Raw genomic sequence first — 21,479 nt, 5'->3', positions numbered from 1 at the left:
TATTTTGAGATGGAGTCTTATTATCTAACCTAGGTGGGCCTCGAACTCCCTTTGTAGCCCAAGAAAGGTCTTCTTGCCTCTGCCTCCTAGGTGCTGAGATTATAGACATGTACGCACAACCTTATCCCTATTCTTGATCACCAGTCTTTAAGAGTCTTATGAGCAGAACCCTACCCTTGGTAGAATGGTGGCTTGCAGAGTTTACATGTCAGTCACTGGAGGGAACCCTCCAGTGACTGACCCCTCCAGTGACTGACATGTAAATGTCAAATGTTTGTCAAATACACATGGTAGGTTTCACTTAAAATAGTCTGAAATCATGTTTTATGATCCTATGATGCCTTCCATTCTGTAGAACCAGCTCATGGACATCCTTGGCATTCATCCACAATGCTATCCATTGATGTTTATCCTCACTTGGCGGACAGAGAAACTGAAGCTCCACAGAACACAGGATTTGCCCAGTCTCCTAGTCTCTAAGTCAGTGAATGGTGTGTGTCTAATAGAATCTAGGGCCACTGAGCTTTTTTCTATAAGATCTGACATTGTGTGAACAATACAAGAGAAATCTGGCAAGCAAAAATTGTATTGCCTCCAATGTTTAGAAGAATGATAGGAAGGTCCTAAATAAATGCCAGGTTTAGAACATGAATTATTTATTAACGGCCATATTCACTTGCAGAATGAAGCCACAGTGGTGGTGTGCATTGGGGATGCTCACTGCTCTGTTGCTAGGTAATCATATCTGCAAGTGAGCAAGAGCTCCTCCTGTCCCATATTACTCTGGGCCACAGATATAAAATGGCCAAGAAGAGCGTGAGATGGAAACAATATAAAATGTGATTTTTCTTTATTGGGAAAGGCTTCTGGACCTATTTGCACCAGCATGCACATAAATCAGGAGCTGCTTTTGTTGGTCCATTTGATGGCAGGGTGGGAGGGATGGGGTGATCTTGTTTTTGTTTCATAATCTTTTAAAATTTAAATTATACCCTTTCCCTGCACTAGCTGAGAAGAACAACTGTTTATTTTAGCATGCATGATAATGCACCCATGCATTGCATGCCTGAAATGAACAGAATACCTATTTTCAGAACAGGTTGCCCCTGCCCAAGAAAGGCTAAACAGACAATTGGCAGAATGATGGTGTGGCCTTGCATTCCCTGCGGAATAAATTCGAGAGCTGTCAGCAGACATTCTGCCTTACTTTGATTGCACTGATGATGCACAGAAAGGGAGGCAACCTCAGACCCAGATGCTCAATCCATTTAGAGCCTGATAGACCGTCGTCTGTAACAGACTGAATGGGCCGCTAGTGTGGGGGCCACAGTGATGGAAAGATGCCCTCTTAAATACCGTGCACTATGTGTTTTGAATTTGTTTTGGACAAATTCTCTTTCAATGTCCTTTCATCTCTTCATCTTTAATCTTTTTTAAATTATGAAAATTAGCCACACTTACTACAACATTACGTTCTTGAAAGGGAAAAAATGTTATCCCTTTTTCCGCTGGTTCACATCTGTGTCTCACCTTAATTTTTCCTGTTTGAGGAAACCAATATTAATATCTTGTGATGTCTCTCTTTCTTCTTTTTATTTTGCACATAAAATTTAATTATATTCATATCATGAGATTATTTTTCTTCTGCCTTTTGTTTAAAAAATGATCATAAGAATACCAATACTTTTAAAAAATTATAGTGTGGACCTCTTTCCAAGCCAGTTCATACAGATGTCTATTTTAATGGCTAATCACATTTAACAATATCACTATTATCTTATCACCTGATAGTGAGCATTCTAGTCCCTGAGATTACTATGGCAAATATTTACTGTTGCAGCATGGGTATCATGTTTTAAGCTTTATTATTTTTCATTCAGTAAAAAAGAACTGAAAACAGAGGACCTTTTCATAGTCAGCCAGCTATAATCACACATTTCTATAATTACCAGGGTTGCACATTGTGATGAAAATTACAGAGATTTATATGTATAGTCTCTATGTGGGGCAGCTGTAAACACAGCTCTTTTTTGTGTTGTCATTCATTGTTTGCCATTAGACTCCTTGTGGGAATTCAGTGCCGAGCAGGGGGGATTTTCCAACTACCAAGATGTCTCATCTGAGTTCCTTCATGAGCATCAGTTACCTGGGCATGGGCAGACTTGGGATCTGAATGACGGAATCCCTAGTCAGCCATGGTTTCCTAGTTTAGCCTTGTTAGACCATGGTGTTAGATTTTTATGAGTGAGGGAGAACCTGGCTTTCAGAGTACATTAATTTAAATGCTCTCCGTGGCATCATTGTGAAATTGAGGAGGGAGGAAATGCCATTTTGATGACGTGAAAAATTTACCCAGCTCTCCCCCCTTGCCTTGCTTGCTATGTGATAAATGGTGCTCCTGGCCACATGTGTCAGGATCTTGAGTTCTCAGGAAGAATTTTCACAGTGTGATTACGGGAAACAACCAATTTCCATAAGTGAAAATGAGCATGCTTATTAATGGGGCCTTGGTTGCCTATTGCATTCAATCACGTTTATAACCAGCAAGGCGAATGATTGTATTGCATGATTTAGAGTTTACACAATTACCACCGCACAGCCAAGCTGGCTGTACTAGGAGCTGGGAAAGAAGCATATGTGGTCCTTTTGCAGGTAATAAAATGGAAAATCCAATTTGCAATTGCAGAATAAGCCTCTGAGTGATAGATGATCTTCATAGCAGCATTGGTCAGAGGGTCACCGCTAATCAAGGTGCTGCCTGGCTTCCCCAGTGGCCTGCACCTCCCAGCTGAGGAGTGAGCAAAGTGAGTTTGTGTCTGCCAGCCAGCCAGCGTGTCTGTAGATACACGACGTTTGAGCCTATTAGATCCTCTTTGTCACAGTGCTTAATCCTGCTGCCTGGTCCTTGTTAGAACACCACCAGGGCACCACTCAGCCTTCTAATAAAGGGGCCGGGGAGGGCTCCTCGCTGGATGCACTGAAGCGTGCGGTGTGAGGGCGATTGCAGCCTGACTGACAGCAGGATGAGATGCTGCCTGCATGTTATTCCTTAAACGGGAACACACCCCAGACAGCTGACAGACGAGCCTCGCCAAGGCAATGGAAACTTGTTGCTAGACCCTTATGAGACAGGTGTCATCTTTTCTCACAGCCTAATGGCCCATCTTCACTCTAATTATATTAGCCCTCTTCTGAAATTGCTGCATGCCAGGCTGGTGCAGAGTGAGGGAAAAGAACCCAGAGTCAGATGGCTCACTGGGCCGATTGCAGGGATTGTGTTAACTACCAGTGGCATTAAGTTGAAAAACAAAAGATGCTCATCGCTTCATGCCGGGCTCCCATGATAATTCTGAGGAAACATCGCCCTTTTAGAGTCGCATGCGCTTTCCATCCTGGTCACAGGTAATTGATTCCACCTTCCAGGTTTATTGTGGGCCGTCCGTGTGGTCTTCACCATCCTTTCATCAAGCAGGAAGCTGATGTTTTGTTTTTCTCCTCAGTGAACTTGAATCATTCTTTTCTCTCAGCCGCCTCTGCCCCCAGTTCCTCTTGGGCTGCGAGGTACCTGTGTCTTTCCTTCAGCAGCACTGTTTAATACTAAAATAAGCAAAAGATGAGGGCATAGGGTAACTCGGCTCTCCCTCTCCACCCCTCAGCACAGAGAGCAGAACAGCAGAATGGATTCAAAGTGATGGAAATGACGATGCTGATGAATAATATCCCATGGTCCTCTCTGCTTCCTCTCACTCTCACACATCAGGTTATGACTCCTTTTCCCTGAAGGGAGCATGTCTAGCTCCCATTCAGCATCTCCTCTGTGCTCCAGTTAGCAGAAGTCATTAGCAATCCCCTGTGCCTCTCCCATCTCCACTGACAGCACTAAATAGAGACATCACTGGGGACTGACAGATCTCCAGGGGGCTGTGGGCTTCAGACAGAAGGGTATGGCTGACCTTTCTTGGCATTATTTTCTTAGGTTTGTCTTCCTAGTGTGGCAGAGAGGGAGCACATGTTTTTTTGTGCATTATTTTCAGAAGCTTGCCATTAAAGACTGCAGGGTTTGTAAGAGGCTGTGCCCATGCTTTAATGTGTTGGTAGTTGGTTGGCCATAGACTGTAGATTCTTCTTTCCTGCAGTAATGTGCTCCTGGGTCTTAAGTTCAAAGATGCCACGTTGAAAATTTGTTTGTATCATACTTTTTTTTTTTTGAAACAGAGTCTCTGTATAGGCCAGGCTAGCCTAGAACTCATAATCATCCTGCCCCAATGTCTTTCCCTAGGATTATTGATATGAACCACCATGCCAGCTTGTCCTTGTGTTTTCAGGTTACTGGGGCAAGCCTTAGAACTCAGCGGAAGGGGGCTCCTGATATAGTCCAGAGAAAGAAGCCAGCCCCCTTTCCTCACTGTCTTTTGGCAATCACATTTGGATCTTGAGTAACTGCCGCTGGCCTATGGCATCTTCCCCAGTCTTTGCCGTGACCTGTGTGCTCTCACACTGACCAAAGGCCCTGACAGTGCAGCACAGCCAAAAGTCCTTTGTGCTTCAAGCACAGCTTCCTTCTTTAGAATTCCCTGCTCCTCTTTGCAAAGCGATGAAAACCTCATATTCCCGTGGTCCCTGTCTAAACCACACACCCAAAGGAAGCCATTGCTGCCGCCTCAATTCATGCAATGTCCTGGATGCTTGGTCTGCAGAATAGAACTGTACCAAGTGAAATTCAGCTGTATTTCTCAGCAGGGTAACCAGCATTAGGGTCAGAAAGGGAAGAGAGTTCCCACAGAATTCGCTCAGACTGGGGGACTCCCCTTTGTTTAGAAGTCAGTTCGTATCCTAATTCCATCAGTCTGAAGTATTTACCACCTCGACTCCAGCACCTCTGCGTTAGAATACAGATGCTTTTCCAGCCATCTCTGATACTTGTTTCATAACTGACTCCAGGCTGAGTGAGTAGGAAGAACTCAGATGCAGGAAGATGACAATATGTCAGCTTGGGTTACATCTCAGACGGGTGTATTATAGGGTATGCCCTCCATTCTCAGCTTATTAGTGAATTGTTACTGTAGTGACTATTAGCTGGTACAGGGGACCTTCCATAGGTGGCCGTGCATCCTAAGGATGGGGGTAGAGTGTATATCATTCATAAAAGATACAACACATAAGAAATATGGACTTATCTTTAGAATTTTTTATCACCCTCATATTTAGGATAATGGAACTCTGGAGAAGAAGTATTAGTGAGGGAGTGATATAGAAGAAATGGCATAGGAATTTAAAACGGAGATCATAAGAAGAAACCAGGGGTACAGAAAAATGTCAATGAGAGATTAGTCTCCCTCTTAGGAACCCCCAAAGCACGTCCTCCCCGAAGTATACGAAATGACCACAAAGGTGAGTGGCACCTTGCCAACAGGACCAGGCTCTGCTCAGCCTGTGCTGAGCAACATATTCACAATCCCTGAACTTCTACTTACTCCAGGAAGCTCCCAGACCCATGGTTTAGAGAATTGAGCTCGTTAATTTTCCAAGTGGTATAAAAGCTGACGAGTGATGTTTAATCATTAGATGAGGAAATTGACAATATTGATAATCTTGGAAAGCAATGTATCTGCTTATTTTTGCAGTTTATACCAACAAAATCACTGTCTTTGGAAAGATGTGATGAATTACTTTTCTAATATTTAGTAATATGTCTTCTTTAAAAGTTGTTTGTAAGCTTGCAATGATTTATTTTATTTTTTGTTTATTTTTGAGATTATAATTTAATTACAATGTCTATTCCTTCCCTTTCCTACTTCCAAATCCTCCCGTACATCTCTCATCCTTCAATGTCTTTTTTTTTTCAATTTTTGTAACAAAAAGGAAAGAATCAAAGTATCTGTCCTTTGTTATAAGAAGAAACAAGTGTATCCACTTCCTGGTAAAAATTTTTTGAGCTGGAGAGATGGTGTATCAGTGAAGTACATGCCATGTAGGTGTGGGGATCCCAGTTCAAATCCCTAACACTGTGTGAGAAGCTGAGCATGGGCATGATGTGCCTTCTTAGAATCCTGACCCCGGGGAGAGACAGGAGGATATAGGGACTGGCTTGACCATCCAATCAGTGATCTCCAGGTTCAGTGAGAGATGCTCTGTGGAAAGTAAGGTGGAGAGTGAGGAAAACACCCAATATTGGCTTCTAGCCTACACACACAAACACACACACACACACACACACACACACACACACACACACACACACGCACATGAGCGTACACGTACACACACACAAACACTAGTGCGCGCTTACACTGCATATCAGAAAAGAGAATTTTTTGTTGTTTGTTCCTTTATTCACAGAGCTCAGATCACCCGGAAAATTATTTTTGTTGGTCTACTTGTATCTCAAGAATATATTTTTATTGTCCTTACTATCAATTCTGAAAAAAATGCCAGTAATGCCTGACAACAGGACAACCATGTCGCTTAAAGTGTCTTGAGAAGGGTAACTGCCTAGAGTCTCTGTTCAAACAACCCTGTGCTGTAGACCACAAGACTGAAATTGGACTTGCATAGTGGAACTTTCAGGAAAAGCCTGTGGGGAGTCTCCAGGTGAAGCCACATCCCTTCTTACTGTGGAAGCGCTCTGTCTCTGATCTTGTCTTCCTAGACTGGCAGGCTGGAGGAAGTGCCTTCACGTTTCCTTTTCGATTTTTGAACATACCAAAAGTTGGGGCAGGGAGAGCAGACTGAGCAGGAGTAGGTAATACACAGGGGAGAGGGAACTTCCTGGCTTCAGTGCTTCATTAACACATGTTATTGATCCAGGTGGACAGCAGACAGATTGCTTTGGCCACAGAAAGAAAACAAGGTTTGGAACCAGGTTCAGATTCCTGTACTAACATTTTCTGATCTTGGGCACATTAGTTCATCCACCCATGTTTCCATTTCTTCACCTATGAAGTGACGTTAATAACTGACCTTGGAGATTGCTCAAAAATTAAATGAGGAGGTAATGTTCTAAGGTAATTTGTAAACTGATATAGAGCGAGACAAGTGTTAGCCTCCATCATCACCATGTTAATGAGACTCACTTAGGACTGATTTTCAATGTGTTCATCATGCTTGAGTGATAGATACGGGGTAATGTGGCTAGTGTAATGTGCTCTTACTGCTCCACTAGGTGTTGTGCTTGGTTTAGAAAGTTCTGTTGATCTGATTTGCCTTCGATCCACTAACACTAGCATCATCAGGAGGTTTCAATGTTATCTCCTCTCTCAATCTTTTCTTTTAGAGAGTAACTTCGTCTTTAGTTCTGTGCATGGGTGGTTATGTGCTTGGGTGGGTATATCCATGGGTGAATATGTCCATGGCTATGAGTGCAAGGTGCTCTTGGAAGGCAGAGGTGTTGGATTGCCCTGGAACTGGAGTTCAAGGAGATCGTGAGCCACTTTATGTGGGTGTGGGGAACCAAACCTGGGCCCTCTGTAAGAGCAGTGTACTGTCTTAACTGCTGAGCCATCTTTCCAGCCCCTCTTTCAATCTTAAAGAAGAATTTTAGTCTCTATAGTAAATACCTAGAAACATAAGGCATGCTATGCTGGACAAAGCATCTTCTCACATAGGTACTTATGAAACTTTCTATTTCTTTTTCTTTCCTCCCTTCCCCCTCCCCCCTCCCCTCCTCTTCCCCCTCCCTAGCTTGCTTTCTTCCTTCCTCCTTCCCTCCCTCCCTCCCTCCCTTCCTTCTGCCATTTGGTATCAATTTCTTGAATCAGGGTATCATCATCAACATTGCTTATGTATACCAGTAAGACTTGGGTTAAGAGCTTTAAAAAAAAAAATTAAAAATGACTCAGAAAGTACATACAGATTTCTTCATGCTTAACCTTGTTGGGTGATGGAACCTTCAGCTTCCTTTTGCTTCTCTTCATCTTTTCAGGCAACTTGGATTTAACTGGTCAGAAGCAGGTCTTCAAAGCAGAGAACAACCCCTGGGTTACCCCAATTGCTGATCAGTTCCAGCTTGGCGTTTCCCATGTTTTTGAATATATCCGTTCTGAGACCTACAAGTAGTAAGTAAACTATGCTTTTCTAAAACATCAAACTGATTTTTAAAACAATTTTTTAAATATTTAAATGTGTTTTAAAAAATTATCTTGGGACATTCTTTTCTGGTTCTTAGCAGTAAGCATGTAGCATTGCTGAATATTTTACTGAAGACTGCAGGTGGTAATTGTCTTTGATATACGTACAGTATTTTTACTTAGCATGTTCAAGGCATTTTTGTCAGTTCTGTTCAGAGAATTTTTAAGGTATTAAATTGGTTAAATATCCATGGCACTCCAGGAACTTCACCAGACACATTAAGATCAGAGCACCCTTTATTGTTCTGTGTAGGAGAATTACAAATATTATGAGAAACCTTGTTAAGCCGTTTATTTATAAAATCTGTAGAGAAGACCAGGACAGCGTATTCCATTGCTTAGAAGGTTTTACTCTAGTGGGATAATGAGCTCCAGTGGAAACAAGACAGACCGAAAATGAGGAGGGAAGAGAAGGAAGAACAGACAGCTTTAGATCATGGCTTTGCTATATCTCAAATTCCACCCCCACCCCCCACCCCCGTACGATTAAGGGGGACTATGGGAAGCCCCTCCCACAGTACCTAGTTATTCCCACTTCTCTCTTCCTCCATGTCTCAGGGTTCATCCTCCCACCTCCCGGCTGCCAGTGTTCTGTCATTTCTCGATCTCACCCTAGCTCCCAGTCCCTAAGACATCCACTTATCTCAATGCTTACCTGATTCCTAATGCAGAAGGCTAGTGCAGTTTGAAGCATCTTCAGGGAGACTTGAGGAAAATCCAGTTGTATTTTAATCTGCTATTTTCAGCTCTAATTTAGCATCCTGACTACTAGAGCAGAGCTGGAATATCAATAAAGGGTGTGCTCCCTCAAGTGTCTCTGGCTTTCTTTGTGAGAATCAGAAGGAGCCCCACCCCTACTCTCAGCTCAAAACCCTTCTCATCAAGTCTGTGCGGGGCAGTGGGTCTGGATCCAGGTGACAGGACATGGCCTGTCTCTGTAAATGGCCGACTGTCATTCTACACTCTTCCAGCAGGGGTGCTGTAGAGAAGACTATGCTAAATAGAAAACTAAATACACTGAAGCATTGAGAACCTAGCTCAGTGGCAGGAAAGCTACCTAAGGCAGAATTTATATAGGAATTGACAAAATGGCAGCACTTCCTTGTAGGTAAGGCAGCTATGGCATGCTTTTTAAATAAGACTGAAACATTCATGATGTAAGCCCTCAGGATAATGCACATGTAGGGTGTGTTATTGTATATGAACTGAACAGGTATGTGCTGTGATTATAGATTCAAGATTTTCAAAAATGCAAATATAGCTCAGCCTTAGAAGTTGTTTAGTTAATGAAAATGTGTGAAAATATAATTGCAATCTAACAGATTATTTTGTTCTTCTTGGTAATTATTGCCATCGTGGTTTTTTTTCCTAGCTCACAGCTGATAATTTTCTGTAAACAAATGCAAAGCTCTGGGACCTTTTATATGTGGTAATATACAGAAAAGTACCAGCCTGTATTAATCCAGATGTAGAGGAAACATTGCTTTTTATTCCTGTTAACAACTTTTGATTTACTCTAAATTAATTTATAATTTGCAGAAGATTAGAATTCATTGTGTATGAAAGTGCTACTAACTTGAATTTCATTTATAAAGATTTATTTGTGAGTTCCTGGGGTTTGTGGTACCTCAGAGTCATTATTAGGCAATTAATCACCATTATACATCTTATAAATGGATTCAATTGATTTAAGCCATAGTTAGGATTCTGGATGAAGAAGGAGTGTATTGTTTGCTTAGTTCGTTGGTAGTTATTGAAAACCAAATACATGATGATTTGTATCAGTAACATATACCTACATATATATATATATAATTTGTGTGTGTGTGTGTGCGCGCGCGCGCGCGCGCGCACGCGCGCGCACGCTCATGTGCCTATGTGCTGGGAGCAGTGCACATGTACCACAGTGTGCAAGCGGGTGTCAAGGATGACTTTGGATGTCCACCCTTGCTGTCCACCATGTTTAAGATGGGATCTTAATGCTGTGTATGCCAGACAAACTGGCCTTCGAGTTTTGCGAGGCTCCTGTTTCTATCCTATGTGTCACTATAGGAACACCAGTGGATGCTGTTGTGTCTGTGTCTGGCTGTGTGTGGGTTTGGAGGAGCTGATATGCTTACATGGCCAGCCCCTTGCCTGCTGAACCATCTCCTCAGCCCCAGTGTTTATATTCTTATCTCCATTATTAGCACCCTCCTTTTGAGGGTTGGTCTAATGAAGCAGTTTATGTATTATCAACCTATCTTTTCTGTTAGATTAACTGTGGCAAAGTATATCACCTTTGGTAGAGGGGAATCAACATTGAGAAGTGTAACTACAATGACATTGTCTCCTTTTTAGGGGACCACTCACTACCCTATTCACCACTGAAGGACAGGGTACACTGTGCCCTCTTCCCCCTCCTTGGGACAGAAGAGTATGTTGACTGATTCCTTTATTTCAGCTTTTTAAACCTTATTCTCTCATCATAACTAGCATCATTTATAAGTTACACTGGGCCCAAATATGGATCATTAGCTAATTAAGATGCAGAGTGAAGATCATCGTCATAAAAGCCCTTACCCATACAACACCATTGTTCCACCACTCATCATCACCATGTCCATATACAGTGTTGTTTGCAACCTGAGGACCTCTGAAAGGACATGGACAGAGGCACTATCAGCGCATCCGCATGGTAATTAGAACCCGGCTCCATTCTTTTACTACATATTGTCATGTCCTTCTCTCAGCAACAGTAGTATTCTTATTAGTACAGACTTGGTTATTTAAAAAAAAAAATCTAAAACCACCTTTTTAAGTTTTACAGGTGACCATGTGGCAGTTTATTCATGATTCTCATGATTTTTGTAAAGGCAGCTTTCATGTCCAGTGCCTAAGTTTTAGGTTCTCAAAGAACCTAAAGCTTTATAGTGTGTGTGTGGGGGGGGGGGGAGTACATGTTTGTGTGTGTGCACATTTGTATGTGAGTATGTGCACATGCGCATGCAGACCAGAGGCAAATACTGGGTGTCATTCTTCAAGAATGCTGTCCACTAAGACAAGGTCTGTTACTAGCCTGGGACTTGTCAAGACGCCTGGCCACCAAGTCCCAGGACATCACCTCTTTCTAATTCCCCCGTGGTGCGATGACAAGCATAAGTGGCTCTTCTGTGTAAGTACTGAGAATCTACCTCAGGTTCTCAAGCTTGCCGGAAAGCACTTTACCAACTATAATTCCTCCCCAGCCATCCTTATAATTTCCAATAATTACCTCTTTGTTTCTTTCCCTTGAGCTGATATATCCTAATCCCTCTATTTAAAAATGCTTATGTGCTTACATAGGAGACTGCCCCAAGGAAGGAATGAGCTAGACCACATGCTGCTGACTAGTCAGGGTGGTGAAGCTGTGAACAGATGAGGGGTGGCCATATGCAGATCCCTGGTGATGACAGGGGTTCTAGCAGAATGGTGAGGGGTAGTATGTGTACAGATATTACTATATGACCACATATTAAAGATACATGCACACATTTCAAAGCCTAATTTGATTTCAGCCTTTAAAATTTTGAAATTTGAAGTTAAGCCTCTCCCACTTTTTTCCCCTATCCAATTCATCTTTTACCTAGGCAGAAGCAGGGAAGAATTATTAGGGAATATTCTAGAAGGTTTTGTTTTCATGCTGGTCCTTGGCATTTTAAGCACATCCTCAAGATCATCTGGATATAGGGAAGTGACAACCGAGAGACTGGGTCATCTGATTTATGCGCTCTGATGGACTACAAGAAGAGTCATGGATACTCGAAGTGGTCAGGGAGCGGGGTGCTTGGGAAGAAATGAAACCTTAGGTACTTGGAGATGATTTCACTTGATACAAAGAGGAGATTGGTCAGTGAAGCAGGAAAAAGAGCAATAGGTGTTGGCCGCTAGGATGTTGATTGGTTTTTCAATCACTGTCTGTGTGGGTGTGTGCACATGTGTTTGTGCGTGTGAATGTGTGTGCACACGTGAATGTGTGTGTGTGTGTGTGTTTATGACATACATGTAGAGGTCAGAGGACAACTCTAAGGAATGGGCCCTCTCCTATTGTCGTCTCCAGAAATGGAATTCCCATTGTCGGACCTGTGTACAAGCACCCCTACCCAGGGAGCCATCCCATGAGCCATTTCACCAGCCCTGGCATGGGCCTGTTCAGAGACGTTCTGAAGGACGCACTTTGGGCGTTCATTGAGCTATAGCCATTTCTCAGGTGGAGACTGCTCTATGTTCACCTCTCTTCTTGCTTCAAAGGGGATCATACTGACAGGTGCCATTGCGTTACCCATTATGTTTTATTTCATTGTTAATGTAAATTAAGTGGCTGAGTCTGGAGTTAGGGAACATGTTTCAAACCCGATAGCATTTTCATTCAGTTGTTGAGTCTCACATCACCTTTTAACTCTTTTCGGGATGGTACCCTCCACCTATTTTTTTCTATTTGACTTCTCTTATTTCTGTAGAATTTTGATGGACTCCTCACTACTTGTTACATTTCCAGAAGGTAGATTTCTTTCTTTTCTTTTCTTTTTTTTTTCCTGCTGCAGGAGCAGCCAGGTTGAAGTCTGAGCCCTTGACAAGATCCACTGTGAAAGGGAGTAGCTCACACTTCCCACGTTTTCATCCAGGCATGCACACAGCCATGGCAGCCATTTTAAAAGCTGACAAGTTTACTCTTGTCAACAAGTTAACAAGAGAAGACATTTGACAAATGCTGGACTGAAAACATGTTAGTTGAAAGAGGTCTTTGGGACACGAGTGTCCCCTTGAAGGGTGCAATTTGCAGAGCTTGGGAAGCCCACATCCTCATTCCCAACCTGGCTTGACACATAAGATGCTTCTTCCTCATTCATCTTCTACCTTGTGACTTGCTTTTCTCCCAAGGGAAATATGCCCTCTCTAGGGATTCTCCATTCACATGAGTTAATGGAAGCAGTGCTTGAGGGCTGGTGGGTAATTACCAAAAAAATGCCAAGTATTTACTTCCCTTCCCTGGGAATCCAGCAAACCCAGTCGTCTTGTTTGATTTATGAGGACTAGTTATTTTATCTGCATGTAGAATTGAAACAAAGTTACTTTTCCTTCTGCACTGTGGGCAAACCTGTCCCAGGATATAATGGACATAAATGGACTTTATTAATCAGCTTCCACATCGTCTAATAGCTGCTGAGTCAGCAGCCTAGAAGTTCTTTAAGTCACCAATGCATCTGGTACCCAGTCTGTGGGTCCTTACCAATGCATCTGAAACCCAGTCTGTGGGTCCTTACCAATGCATCTCATACTCATTCTGTGTGCTCTTACCAATGCATCCAGAACCCAGTCTGTGTGCCCTTACTAATGAACCTGGAACCCAGTCTGTGAGCACTTACCTATGCATCTGGAACCCAGTCTGTGTGCCCTTACCAATGTATCTGATACCCAGTCTGTGGGTCCTTACCAATGCATCCAGTACCCAGTCTGTGGTTCCTTACCTATGCATCTGGTACCCAGTCTGTGGGTCCTTACCTATGCATCTGGTACCCAGACTGTGGGTCCTTACCTATGCATCTGGTACCCAGTCTGTGGGTCCTTACCAATGTATCTGGTACTCAGAACTCTTCACTCTAAGACAACCATGTGTAGCAGGGAATCATAGCTAATGAAAACTCTGTAAGCCTTTTAGGTTTTTCTGGGGAATTGTAAGTGGATATACAAAGCTAGCAGATGGTTTTATGAATATCTTCAGAAAGACTAAGGAGAGAGTTGAACCATCAGGACCTTTTGGTTCCCTCTGTGAATTTTACATACTGATAAGCAGTATGCAGAACATTGTAGACCTTTTCAAAAAAAATATTGTATCTGAAAATAACCCAAATTAACACACATGAAAACAGTATTTCTGTATAGTAGATGTGAACAGGAAGGACCATTTTTTTCCTTAAAGTTTTGATATAGAAATTGTTTTTAATCTTAAAAGTTGACTGTATTCTACTACTCATTTATATTTCCTTTATAGTTGCTACATATGTATGGTTGGCTTCCTGTTTAAATTTAATAATGTGTCATTGTATTTCTCTCGTAATATACAGCAAAGTTCAAACTTTTGACACCTCTGGTCCAGTTTGTTGGCACATATGTTAACTTTAAGAAGGATTGCTACAGGCAGCCAGTGGTGGCACACATCTTTCATCCCAGCACTCAGGAGGCAGAGATAGGTGGATCTCTATGAGTTGGAGGCCAGCCTGGACTATAGAGCCAGTTCTAGGACAGCAGGGCTACACAATGAAATCCTGTCTCAAAAGTCAAAAAGAAACAAACAAAAAAGACAAGGTTTGCTACAAAGTATCAAAGAAAAAAGAGAACACCGTTAAAGGTGTTACATTTTGAGTAGGCTTGTATCACATCTCTTCACTTTGTCAAGGGACAACAACAGCAAAACCAAAGGGAGAGCACCATCCGGACACTTAGGTGGAGTTGGGAGGCCACTGTCTGTCAAACCTCACACAAGGCACAACTGACCCTTTGCATGAGGCTGTAGAGGCAGCCTTCTATACAAATTGACCTTTAAGACATTTTTAAACCTCCTGACCTTCTGCACTAGAGACCCATTCCCTCAAACTGCCCAGAGCCTGAGACTGCACCTCCTCCTCTTCTTACAAAAGGATGTGCCTTCTACAGGCACCAACCATAACCTTTCACTAACAAATGATGCAGTCCTTATGTGTTTGGGGTTAACTTGTAGACAAAGACGTATGGACAGTTACAAATTAAATCATCTTCTGCAACTCAGAACTGTTCAGTATGGATTTGGGCACATTATAAGAAGAAGCATTTCCACTTTCCATAGGTGAGCAACTCTGATCTACCACGTTCTGTCCACTGTGATGTTCTGTCATGCTGTGGACCCACAATGATGGGGCCAAGCAGTGTGGACCCACCCCTTGAAACTGTGAACCAGAATAAATCTTTTCCCCCTTTAAGTTGGTTTTCTCAGGCATTGTGTCACAGTGAGGGCGAGATGACAGATACAGGTGACTCTAAGCTACAGATCTGTTCTGAACCTTCAGTAGCCAGCCTCCAAGAATGCTCCCAGTTTTTTCTTCCCACTTGGTGTTTGCAACTTGGTACGTTGTACTATTGTATGTCTCTCATAAATGAATAAAGCAGAATAGTTTATCACAGCCAGAGAGAAAAACAAAAGAAATATAATGATACCTCAGAGGGTTAGGAATCGTGATGATATTGGTAACTGTGAGGGTTGGTTCCAAGAACAAAGAGTCAATCATTTGAAAGCATAAAAGCATGACATCATTGCCATATTTCTTGAGTTTTAATAGACTCCATGTTGTAAAATTTCCAGTGACAATTCCAAGATTGCTTACAGAGCTGGAGTGATGACTCAGCAACTAAGAGCCCTCTCAGAGCACCCAGGTTCAGTTCCCAGAACCCACAGGGTGGCATCCAATAGCCTGTAACTCCAAGTCCACAGGATCATAATGTCTGTTTAGTTCTCTGCAGACTCTTGTATATATGGGCACATGAACTCACAAAAACAAACACCCATGCACATTAAATGAATAAATACATAGATAAATCTTTTTTAAAAAGATTGTATGCAGCCGGGCGATGGTGGCGCACGCCTTTAATCCCAGCACTCGGGAGGCAGAGCCAGGCGGATCTCTGTGAGTTCGAGGCCAGCCTAGGCTACCAAGTGAGTTCCAGGAGAGGCGCAAAGCTACACAGAGAAACCCTGTCTCGAAAAACCAAAAAAAAAAAAAGATTGTATGCATCTATTTTCCTGAGTGACAATCCTTTTTAAATAATTGTAACTCTATTTAAATAAATCTCTAAATAAATGTAACTCTCTTAGAGCTTGACTGGGTTGCTTTTGTTCTAAGGTGACCACTTTAAATCATAAAATCCCACAGCTTTCATTTCTCCCCACGGAGCAAATGGGGAGCACAGACTTCAGAATGTTGATCTAACATTGACTGTCAATCTTTGATGTACTCGCTCAACTCTTTCTCTGTCTGGTCATAGTTGATAACTGTACTTTCCTTCAAGGGTAGTAGGAGAAATATAGACTGTTTGAGGAAGAATGTGTAATATCTTTCTCTTCCATTATTTTTTTTCAGAAGATCACTTAATACATTTTACATTTGAAGTATTTTTTTTCCCTTTCTACTTTGTGTCTTAGAATTATTAAATTTCACACGTAACTAATATTTTTCTTTGGACATATTCACAATTTATTCTATAAACAGGTTTTTCTTTTATACTTTTAAACAGGTTTATGAAGATTTTGTTTTCTATACTCTTGTGTAAAAAAAAATGATTCAGTTTTTATAATAAAGGATGCTTTGCACTTGACATTTCCCATGCCCGGATACTCTTCAAGTTACACTGGATAGTCTTCATCTACCACACCTGTGAAGCTCAAATGTGACCCTTCCTACACTTAAAAACCAACCTGTAGAATCTTGCTGGTGTTCTAGGTGTCATCTATACAAAATGCCACTTGATAATATCCGATTTTGGAATGGTTTCCATCTCCACATGCTTAGATAGAAATCTAGACTTTGGAAATGGCCCCTTCTGATGCCCACATTGACCCTGGCAGTGTTTCCTTGGATCCTCTAGTGTGGACCTGAGGAGGACACTGCTTTCCTGAGATTCTGCAGCTCTGTGCTTTGTACTTTTCTCAGTGACTCCTTCGGTTGTTGTTAGAGATTCCTGATCAACCGCTGGAGGACAAAAGTGGGAACACACAACTGCTCCATCAGTGGGAGAGATGTTTCTTCTGGGCTTTGCCCATGGAATGCATTGACTTAACATTTTACAGTGTGGAGCACTCTCTTCCTCTTCCACCTCATTCTTTCCCTTTCTCCTTCCTCTTCCTCTCCTTTCTTGTCTTCCATTCCTCTTTTCTCACCCTGTCCCTCCTCCTCTTCCTCTGCTTTCTTCTTGTCCTTCTTCCCCCTCTCCTTCCTTTTCTCCCTCCTCTTCCTCTCTCTCCTTTATTCTCCTCTCCATCCCCCTTTCTTCCTCTTTCTCTTTCTCCTCCCCCCTTTTCTTTCAGTGTCCCCCCCCCTTCCCATCTTCTCTCTCCCCTTCACTCCCTCTTTTGATTGTTGATCTTCAGGCTTGTACTGAGCATGTGTATAGCCTGTGATGTGTGGCATGTCACACTATGAGTCCAATTTAAGATTAGTATAATGTATATAATTTCTCACACTTGACACAAAGAAAATAAACACCAACTAGACTCTGTCCATATTCCCCAAAGGAGATATGTCAGGTGACTTCCTATTCAAGAGGAACTGTTTTGAGTTCCATGATCAGATAGTAGTCACTTGATATAATTACATTGACCTGTAAGATATTGACATCTTCAGTGACAAAGATAGCCCTCCATATTGGTAATCTTTCTCAGCCTCCCCAATTTTAGCACTCAATGCTTGACGCTTTCTATCCAACTACAGTGAATTATTGCTTGAATTTGCCTTTTTTATTTGAGAGATAAATTAAAAAGTGGCACTTTTATAATCAAACTAAACTGCCTCTGATTTCTTTTCTCTACACAGTTGTATCTTATTTTATTGCATGCTAGCTTTTTACTGAACTCCAGTCTCTTATTCTGGTTGGGCATTGTTGGAGATGTTATTTATTTATTACTATTATTTTTGGCAGTCAAAGGTTCTTCCCTCTTGTCAGGCATTTGGGATCAGAGTGAATTATGTTATGAAAGGAGTTTCAATCAACTTTATCAGATAAAAAACTTAAACACAAGTTATAGTCACCGGCTTTTGTTAGGGTTCCAATTTACTCATCAAGCATCAGGGAGATAATTTTTTATGTTTTATTCTGTTGTGTTTATATATTGTTTCATATGTGATTTTAAGATTTATGGTATTAAAAATGTTGGTGGTAAAGAGAATAGTTTCCCACTATTATAGTTATTTTTAACTAGCTTCACAATGGTAATATATGAAGCCTATATTAATATTGTAATAGTTCTATTACCTTTAAAATCTTCAATATGCAAGCATGTACTTCAGTCTCTGCCAGATTAAATAGTGGTTGTTTAGTGGTTAAATCAGTTACTATGGAGAGTTTTGGTTATTTTGCATGGCAAGTTAAATGAGTAGCTAATCTGGCTTTTCAAAATTATTATTATTTTGCATTTTTATAGAGGTTTCTGCCCTGATCATTTTCCCTTAACTGTTGGCATTGGCTTATTGGCATTGGCATTGGAATCTGGCTTACCATAATGGAAGCCAGAAGTTCCAGGTCAGCTATCAGTGGGGTTGGTTTCTTACGAGGGTGAGGAGAGACGATCTGTTCAAGCCTGTTGCCCTGGTGTGTGGATTCCTCTCTTTACTGCTGTGTGGGTGGTTCCTTCCTCTCACCCTGGTGGATGGATGGCTCTCTTTCCCTGTCTGTCTTTACCTATTTTTTCCTCTATGCACTTCTGGCACTGTGACCAAATTTACTTTATTTTTTTTAAATAAGAACACCAGTCCCGCTGGGTTTAGACCCATCCTAATGTTCTTATTTTAACTTGATTTCTTCTATAACAACCGTGTGTTCAAATATGGTCTCATTCTGAATTTAGGGTAGGATTTAGTAGTTCTTCAACAAACAATAGGGCTTATGGGAGCGAACATCCCCCTCCCCTCCATAACACTGTTGTTATTCAGATGCCCCAGACTAGAATGTGACTCTCACCGCTCATCCTGCCATCTCCTCTGGGAGCTTCCTGTGCTTTCCCACCCCTACCTCCTCAAGGTTGGCTTTCAGAGCAGTGTGTCCCTCCAAAGAACCGCAGTCACCTTATTGTGTTACAGGATGACTCCCACAAGGTTTCGATGCAGGCAAATGGTTTAGTGGCCCATTATTAGGCTTTTTTTTTTTTTTTTTTAAGGATAAACCTTGTCAAAATCCAAGATGGTCTGAATTGGAAGGTACCTTGTGAATGATAGGAAGCTGAGAGCATCCCCATCTTTAGCTAGAGAATCTAAGAGGGAAGATTTCATTGAGCACTACCCATTGGACACCATTCCATTTCCTACATAAGAATATGTTAGTTTCTTTTCTTATCCCGGTGACCACGTATCTGATAGACAATACGACATTTGTTTTGTTCAATATTTGGTTTCCGGGATGCCAGTCTATCATGATACAGGGACAATGGCAGAACATAGCAGTTCAGAGCCTGATGGCCAAGGAGCAGGAAAGGGTACCATGCTTGCCTGGCTGCCTTTCTCCTGTGTTCCTTTTCACTCTCTTCAGGTCCCCAGCCTGTGAGACTGACACCACCTACGTTTAGGGTGTGTGCTCACCTCTTAGTCTTCTGGAGAAGTGCCATAACAGAGACACCAGCAGGTGTCCCGCAACAGTCTCCTAGTATGGTAAACCAAGTTGACCACACCAATGTCACAAAGAGAGAGATGCCGGCTGAAGGGCTCTTGTGCCACCTAAACTCTCCCAGTAGCCTTGGACTCCTGTTTCTGGGGGTGTTTTCAGCCCTATCTGACACCCACTGGATTTTCTCCAGTAAGTGCAGAGGCAGCAGCCTGTCTTGACTTGGAGTCCCGGTACTCATAACTGGAGCCCTTATCCTTTTTAAAGTCCTTGTTCCCACTTTGACTCATGAAATCCTGGGGTGAATGACCAAGGTCACAAGCACTATAACATTCTCTTCTCTTGCTTACTAAATTGCTTGGATTTCTTAGCATAGTCATTTCGAAGATAGAAGACTTATTTTCATACTATGCAACATGATGCCATAGAGACACATAGTCTCTACTGTGAAACCCTGAAGACATAAAAAGGAAGAAGGGCTCTGGGTAGTAAATCTTTTTATTTAGATATTTATTGATAAGCTTACTTTTTAAGTCAAGAAACAACATGTGAACTTTAAAGAGAATAATTATAATCTATGTTGGTCTTAGAGGTAGCTTCAAGGAAGGGCTGGAGAAATAGTTCAGTCTCTAAAGTGCTTGATAACCTAAGTTCAAGCCCCAGAACCCACATTAAAAGAACACGGTAGCACACATCTTTAATCTCAGCACTTGGGAGGCAGAGGCAGGTGGATCTCTGCAAGTTCAAGGCCAGCCTGGTCTGCAAAGCGAGTTCTGGGACAACAAGGACTCTGTTACAAAAAGAAACCTTTTCTCAAACAAAACAAAACAAAAAGAACAAAAAGCTAGATGAAGTGCCTTTTCTTGTAATATATAGATGCCTGCTAGCCAGCCTAGCACACTTGGTAAGTTCCAGGGCAGTGAGAGGCTATGCCTCAAAACCAAGGCAGAAAACACCTGAGAAACAGTAACCATGGCTGTCATCTGGCCTCCACATACTCATATATATATATGTACATGACATATGAATATATATATATATGTACAGACACAACTCCCCTACACATGAGTACCTGCACACACACACACACACACACACACACACACACACACCCCAACGTGGCTTCTCTCTCAATTCTGCATCAATGAGTGACCTCACCAAGCTTCTGTATATTTAGTGAGGTAATTTCTAACTACATATTCTTTTAGGGTCATTCCATCAACTATTTCTGGGTTCTATATTATTATAGAAAACATGGTTTATTGTTATACCAATTCATTATTTTTTAAACATAGTTAATTCTTGATTTTAACACTCAATCTGGATTTCCTTTATTGATTTTTTTTTTATCAAAGGAAGACAATGATGACCCCAAATATAAATTGTTACAGGAAAATGAATACAAGATAAAATTACCAGATCAACCTTTTTATTCTATACTTTATGGAATGTCTAATATATGTTTGGCAGTAACTTATTCTTACACATGAATTCCTGACACTTTCGATTCGTCAGACTTATTAATCAATGCAGTTGGCACCAGAGCAATTTTATGAGACTTACCAGTCATCAAAAATTTATTGTCAGATAAATCAAAGAAAGAACGAGCATCTTAATAGGGTAGAGAAAGAGGCATGTAAAGGATCATTTAGGGCTGTGCTTTTTGTCAGTTGTGTGTGATATTTACAACCAATATCAGAGAACTTACTCATAATTTCACACACGCAGTCAGCAGGGCAATCGTTATCTTCTTGGGCGCAACGTTTCTGTTTTTCTCCAGAAGAATATTGAGCTTAGCTTAACTATGAAACTCAGAATGCTAAATAAACGGCAGATAGGAGGCATCCTTTCCAGTGTCATACAGACATAGGATCTGCGCTTTCTTCTGAATTTCATCACAGAATTACCGAGGTCGGGCCTTTGGGCATGGTGGCAGAGGAACAGAAGGAAGGGGTGGTATTCAAATGGCCTTCTATGTAGATATATTTCATATGT

At 41.7% G+C, this 21,479-nt stretch overlaps 1 protein-coding gene across 3 annotated transcripts in view; it reads left to right on the top strand.

Annotated features, from left to right (window-relative positions):
• The window catches only part of Rsu1 (Ras suppressor protein 1), a 190,037-nt gene that overhangs the window by 98,054 nt on the left and 70,504 nt on the right, over window positions 1–21,479 (top strand). For 2 of the 3 annotated variants that reach the window (XM_052726782.1, XM_052726784.1), the window contains exon 8: window positions 7,922–8,054. In XM_052726782.1, the coding sequence (XP_052582742.1) occupies window positions 7,922–8,054 (133 nt within the window). Of the gene's footprint in view, window positions 1–7,921; window positions 8,055–9,498; window positions 9,575–21,479 lie in introns of those variants that run through there. The other variant, XM_052726783.1, reaches the window with a different exon arrangement.

Source organism: Peromyscus californicus, unplaced genomic scaffold (assembly GCF_007827085.1).
Source record: "Peromyscus californicus insignis strain IS unplaced genomic scaffold, ASM782708v3 Scaffold_8__1_contigs__length_139910024, whole genome shotgun sequence".
NCBI lineage: Eukaryota > Metazoa > Chordata > Mammalia > Rodentia > Cricetidae > Peromyscus > Peromyscus californicus.
The sequence above is the reverse complement of the archived record's forward strand: the minus strand, read 5'-3'. Positions and strand labels throughout refer to the sequence as shown.